The 6,348-nt window shown below is 55.0% G+C and overlaps 1 protein-coding gene across 1 annotated transcript; it reads right to left on the bottom strand.

Moving 5' to 3' along the window:
• Nucleotides 1-252: 252 nt before the first annotated feature.
• Evx2 (even-skipped homeobox 2) lies at nucleotides 253-3,846 on the bottom strand. The gene is given in 4 exon segments (XM_027420051.1): nucleotides 253-530; nucleotides 533-971; nucleotides 2,265-2,542; nucleotides 3,420-3,846. Coding segments are annotated over 4 exon segments (1,422 nt in total).
• Nucleotides 3,847-6,348: the final 2,502 nt, after the last annotated feature.

Below are 6,348 nucleotides of genomic sequence, written 5' to 3'. Positions count from 1 at the left end.
CGTTTAGAAGGCGTAGGGTTGGGGGTGGGGGAACAGCTAGGTTGGAGATACAAAAATAGAGATCATTTTTGGGGGGGGCACACCTCCAGGCCTTTGCTCCAGCTCCCTTCTCCCCCAACTCGGGCAGATTTCTTTCGCCCTCCGGTGCCCCGGGGCGCCCCCTAGCGGCAGCACTAGCCGAGGGCCGAGCGGGGGACCCCGAGGGGACGCACACCGAGAGGCAGGCGCGGCCCCTGGCGGCGGCGTAGTTAGTTATCTGGTGAGCGGCGCCTCGTCCCTCTGGTCGGGCGGGCTGACGGCGGTCTTGCTGAGCACCGCGGCCGAGTAGGGCAAGAAGCCGCTCTCAGAACGCGGCGCCGCGGCGCTGCAGCCAAAGTCCGAGCCGCCCGCCGTCCCGGCTCCCCCGCCGCCGCCGCCACCTCCGCCACCGCCGCCCCGGGAGCCCAGCGCTGCTGCTGCGGCGGCGGCGGCGGCGGCTGCAGACTGGCTGCTGTGGCAACTGAGGCACGAGCAGGGTGCCGAGCTGCCGCTGGGGGCGCCCCGGCCGCCGCCGCCGAGGAGGCCGCGGCAGCTGCAGCCGCCGCTGCAGCGGCTGCCGACGCCGCGCTGTTGAGGCCCGCGGCAGCGGCGGGCGCCTGGTAGAGCCCCGGGTGGCGGAAGCTGCAGAGCAGCTCCGGCCGCGAGTAGGGATGCGAGAGCGCACGGAAGGTGTCCAGAGGACGGATGGAAGTGGCGAAGGGCGACGACGCTGCCGCTGCCGCTCCCGAGGCTGCGGCCGCTGCTGCAGCCGCGGTGACGCCCACGTGCGGGTAGTAGTGCAGCGGCACGTGCGAGTGGAAAGGGTAGGGTAGGCTTCCGGTGGCCGCGGCGTGCGTCATCATGTAGGTGTAGAAGCTGGGGTCCGCTGGATGAGGCCACGACATGGCCAGGCGCTGCCGTTTGTCCTTCATGCGCCGGTTCTGGAACCACACCTGCAGGGACAGCCACGCCACCGCCCCGGTTAGGGAGCGCTGGATATTTCCAGCCCCGGCCTAGGGTCTCCAAAGCCTTCCCGGGTCCCCAAGTAGCCTGGCCTTTTCTGGCTCAATCCCGTTGCTCTCCCAGATAGGACAGGGTGCACAGAAACTTGCGGGCCTCCTAGGGCACACACCTCCACAGCCAGAAGAGTCTCCTCTCCTGTGTTTGGTGAGACTCCTCGGGTTCTGGCTCTACACTTGCTGCTTTTTTTTTTTTTTTGCCCCCCTCATCACAAACCAACCTTTTATCTTCCTCTGTCTACCCACCCAGCGGTGCCCAGCCTCACTGAACACGGGTCTGTCAATCCCAGGATTTGCACGGGGATTCCGGGCAGCCTTTGAAGAGAGGCTGTCTCCAGTTTTTCTGAGAGGTAGCGGCTCCAGGTCTTGAGCCCTCCGAGCTGCAAGGACAGGTCCCTAGGGGTGTGGGCCCGATTAGGGTATTGAAAGGATGATTTTGTTGGAATCATTTGCTTTAAATGAGTGGCAAAAAAGCTATGTGCCCAAAACCTGGAAAGAGAACTTTCCTACTCCTCCTAACATAGTATCTAATAAAGACATCATTCGTCACAACTGTAAATGAAAGAAAGCACGATCAAACTGGAGGACTTCTGTACCCGTCTCTTCTTTTGCTAGAGAGCTGAACGCTCCGTGAAGTGCTCACCAAGCCTACCTAGTTTCCAGCCATCTTTTCTGGATGCAAAATAAAATTTAAAAATTAATAATATATATTATATAATTTCGTTGTTTCACGTTGCCCAAGAGAAAATCTCTTTAGGAAACTAGTCCTCAATGCAATCGATTTTTTAAATACTGCAGCGTTTTCTTCAGGTACTAGCGATTTTATGTTAGAAATAAATCTCCAAAATCGGGAGCGAATGAAAAGTTTCACCTCGGGTTTGTACCAGAGGAACAAAAAACAGCCCGCCTTGCCGCTTAGAGCAAAGTAGAACCTTGGGCACAGGCGAGGAGGCACCTGGACAGCCATTGGGAAGAATTGAGCAGGGAGAGGGTTCGGTCAGAAGCATGGGCCTCGCGATTCAGAACACATTCTCGGGTTAGCCAGGCCTGCCAACCGATTGGGATTCCACATAGGAGAAAAAAATAAGCCTACTCCTTCGGTGACAAACCCCGGTGGACTGTCACAGCTAACTCTCGCCACCCAGAAAAGGAGAAAAGGGGAGAAAAGAAACACATCAACCAGGTGCCCCGAGGGAGGCCTGAGCAGACATGTGCCAGAATCGATACCTTGATGGTGGTTTCAGGCAGGTTGAGTGCGGCGGCCAGCTCGCATCGGCGGGGCCGAGACACATAATTCTCCCGGTAGAACTCCTTCTCCAGGCGTGCGATCTGTTCACGGGTGAATGCCGTACGGTATCGCCGCACCTGATCGGCGCCGGAGCCGGAGCCCGAGCCACCCAACGCCGCACCCCCGCTGTTGCCGTTGCTGCCTCCATGCAGACTGCCAAGGCCCGAGCCGGAGGCCGACGTCGTGGTACCTGCGACTGAGCCGCTCTCCGCGTACCCTAGCAAGCAAACAATCCACAATTCCTAAGTAGCTGTAGGACCCAAGAACCCTGAGCTGGGATTGCTAACTGGTGGCAAAAGTGCTTTCGGGAAGGAAAGTCGCTGTCAGAATTGATGGGGGTCTGTCAGTCCTACAAATTGCTGCCGTTAATGGAATCAATGAAGTTTAGGGAGTCCTTCCTAACCAAATAATAGAAACGGAATTTAAGAGGTTGTTCTTTTCCCAGTAATTAGAAAATTTCCACTCGGTAGGAAAACTGACCTAGAGGGGGAAAATCTTACTTCGAACGCAGTTTGAGAAGCTGTGGGTTTTACATGGTCTGGAAACCACAGGACGGCCTCCTACCTTCCTTTGACAGCCTTTGGTTTGAAATATCTTAAAAATTTTAAAGCATCTGCAGCTCAAACCCGAGACTGTAAAGGGGGAGGAGGTGTCTAGTTTTCAACTCTTTTCTGTCGCCGATTTAAGCGGTTGTGCAGAGGTATGGGGCCAGACTGTCTCAGATTTATCCAGAGGAGTTTCCCCTCCACCCGGCCCTGGGGGCTCCAGAGGCAGCAGAGTTCGGAGCCCCTGCCCAGTGCACCCTTCCCCAAGAGCAAGTGAGCAACTGTGTCGGAAACATTTGCTCCGACTCAGGCAGTAGCCTGGGCGAGGAGGCCTGGCTCCTTAGGCTCCACAGGCCAGGGCTGAGTTGGGAAGCTCAAAGAACAGAGCTAGAGGGTATGGTCCCCGGCATGCGTCCCTCCCTGGCCCCTGCCAGCTCTGTGCAGCGCTCTAGTTGAGAGACAACAGACCCGCCAAGGTGTGGAAAGAACTGGCGGGGCCCGCGAGGCGGGTCTGAGGATGGGGCTACAGAACGAGGGCTGCCCGGTTACCTTTGGCATTGTTTTCCTTGAGCGGCGCGGCGCCCAGGCCGCTGGGGGAGCGCAGTGCCGAGCAGCCCACCTCCACGTCGCTGCTCATGTCGGCCTCGGCGGCCGCCTCTGAATAATGACCAGACTTCTTGCGGCTCTCGGTGGCAGAGGCGATTTCGGAGGAGACGGTGCTTTCGCTGCTCGGGTGCTGCAGGTTGAACAGAGTGTCTATTTCGAATTTGCCCTTGGCGGGGAGGTCTCCCAGAGCGCCGTGCAGGGGAGCGGACGGCAGGCGCGGACTGAGGCGAGCCGGGTGCTGCGAATTTTCCAAGGCCTCCAGCACAGCACTGCCAGACGAATCGGACAAATTGGAGAACCTCTTGCTAGCAGTAGGGCTATGGAGCCCTCTCTCCATCAGAATCATCTCTTTTCTTATTCTTTCCATCATCTCAGCTTTCTAAAAAAAAAATGTCACAGTGGCCTGGCTGTCCCGTCTTAATGATGGGCTGCGCCTAGGGCTGATTCTCATTCAGCCCCAGCAAGCGGCTCTAAATATTATTATCTCTTTTGGAGGGAGGCGGAAAAATTGTGGGATGCCAGAGCGAGGGAATGACTGGTCAAAATGACCCATACATCCTTCCGAGTCGGAGATGTCATTCATCAAAAAGTAGCGCCCGCTCGTCATTAAGGTACGAATGACGCCGTTCGAATAATCATTTATTGTAACAGGTTTATAAGCAAATAAATACACGCTCCTGTCAGTGGGTAATGAAGGCGACTTCAGAGCAGACAAATAGATCCAGGTAGGAGACCAGAAGACACGAGAAGTGAGGAAGAAGGCTCCAGTCCTTTGCCCGCTCCCAGCCAGTTCTGCTCGCCCGGGGGTTTGGCCTCGGGGGTGAAATTGACAGTCTGATTAATAGAGCACGCCGCGGCACATTTCCCCCTTCATTTAGGGGCATCATTACGCTCTCAGTTTGCTGGGTTGCCCCTTAGGTCCTAATCATGCAGCGCCTTCCTCATTTTTTCCACGGACACAGATAACGTGTTAAATAATAGATAATGCTTTGATTTTCCAGAGTAGATCCTTGGGAAGTTTTTTTTGTTTTGTTTTGTTTTGTTTTAACATTTACAAGCTGGGGGCGTAAGGAGGGCGGGTAAGGGGGAGGATACAGGAAGAGCTGCGTAAGAAGACTTGTGCCCGCTCCTGTCAGGGTTACTTATCTTTCTGTTTTAAGAACCAAATATTAATAATAAGTATTTTATTTAAAAAATAGGCCCCTGAGTACTTTCTCTCCTTACTTCTGCCTTAGTCTGGATGCGAGAGAGAGAGAGAGAGAGAGAGAGAGAGAGAGAGAGAAATATCTTGTAGAATTTTTTAAATGCTTTCAGTGCTAACGTGGCTGGGGAGGTACATAGGGCCCTACCTCCAAACGGAAATCATTACACCATCTCTGATTTTCTACCACTGTTTTCAGACTGACTTCTGAACTCGAAGACCCCAGACTTTTAGTTTATAGTCCAGCTGATGGATAAGCTTCTCCTCACCCTCGCATTTTCCCCTAGGGGACATGAACTAGACTGGACGGTTTGATAGCAGAATTCGACAGCTAACTTTAAACACAATCGTGATTTACCGTACCATAGGGGCCGCTCCCAATCCACTTTTCTTTTAATTGACAGCTCCCACCCACCCACCCCTCTCAAATAGAGGTATTTGTGGCAAAGTAACTGGGTTTTGAGGTCAAAGTGGAGGGAAAGGGGTCTCCTGCTGCTCTCTTCCTGCCCCACTTTGATCTTCATCCATCTCTCTGCTCTCCCGCTTCTCCACCCTAGCCCCTTACCTGTGGCCCCTGGTGTTCCTGGTGCTGGGTGGGGGCACAGAGAGTCTCCGACCAACCTTGCCTCTTCTCCTTCCTGCCCAAGGCTGGAGGCTGAGCCTCTTGGCGATAACTTTGATAGTCATAATGACGCCGGTGGCAACCATTTTAAGGAAGATCAATCTTCACTCAAATCCGTTCATCTCCTTCCGCGCTTGCGCCCCACCCTGCCCGACTCCGGTGCGTCCGTCCGTACTGGTTCCCTCGCTGGCTGCCCCTGAGGCAGAGATTCGCCCGTACTGGCGAGGTGCACAGAGGACAGGAACAGTACTCAGCGGTCCAGCTTGTGAGCTTCCAAAGCAGCCTGAAGGGCCTGGCAATCTGGACGCTGGTTTCGGGTTTTGCATCCTGGTCACAGCACCAACTCAGACCCTAACCCCAGCCCCCTCCTTCCCTCTGGGACACACCCAGCACATTGGGGTGTGTTAGGGGGCAAACCCCGATCTAATTGCCCATCTGTCGGCTGGCGCTTTCTTTTTAACCTTGGACCCGTTGGGGGCGCGTCAGGAATGTAAGGGGAGGTGAGGTGTGAAGTATATTTATACACATGTGTAAACATATATAGTCAATGCCAAAAGTTTCTCTCCTCTCCCCCTTGGCGCCAACTTATTTCTACAAGCAAGCTTTGCTGAGAAAGTCAATCCCACCTCTTTAAAGTCGTGAGTTGAAAGCTGGATAGGCTCGAAGTCTAAGAATTGTCTGGTGGGCTATGGCTTCCATTTGAGAACTTGACCCAGCATCCACCTTTACCCCTTTCCCAGTGACTATCCCACCCTCGTGGTCACCCAGCTCCTGGCATTTGCATTCTCCTCCAGCAGGCTTTCCGCTACTCTATTTGCTGTGCTGTTCTGTTGTTGGCACGATAGGAGCACAGCCCTGCGGTCGCCCCCACCTGCTTCTCAGACAGGATGCCCAGTTCCACCGGTCCTGGCAGTCACTGCTTCAGTGTCCTGGGAGGAAGGGTCCTTCTACCCAATCCTTGCTTACCCAAGAGACTATAAGAGACTCTGCTCTAGGCTAGGCTCCATGGGGGGCCAAGACCCTGGCTGCAAGTGGTCGCTCAGCCGGGA

Source organism: Cricetulus griseus, chromosome 6 (genome assembly GCF_003668045.3).
Source record: "Cricetulus griseus strain 17A/GY chromosome 6, alternate assembly CriGri-PICRH-1.0, whole genome shotgun sequence".
Classification (NCBI taxonomy): domain Eukaryota; kingdom Metazoa; phylum Chordata; class Mammalia; order Rodentia; family Cricetidae; genus Cricetulus; species Cricetulus griseus.
This window is presented reverse-complemented; position numbering and strand designations above follow the sequence as displayed.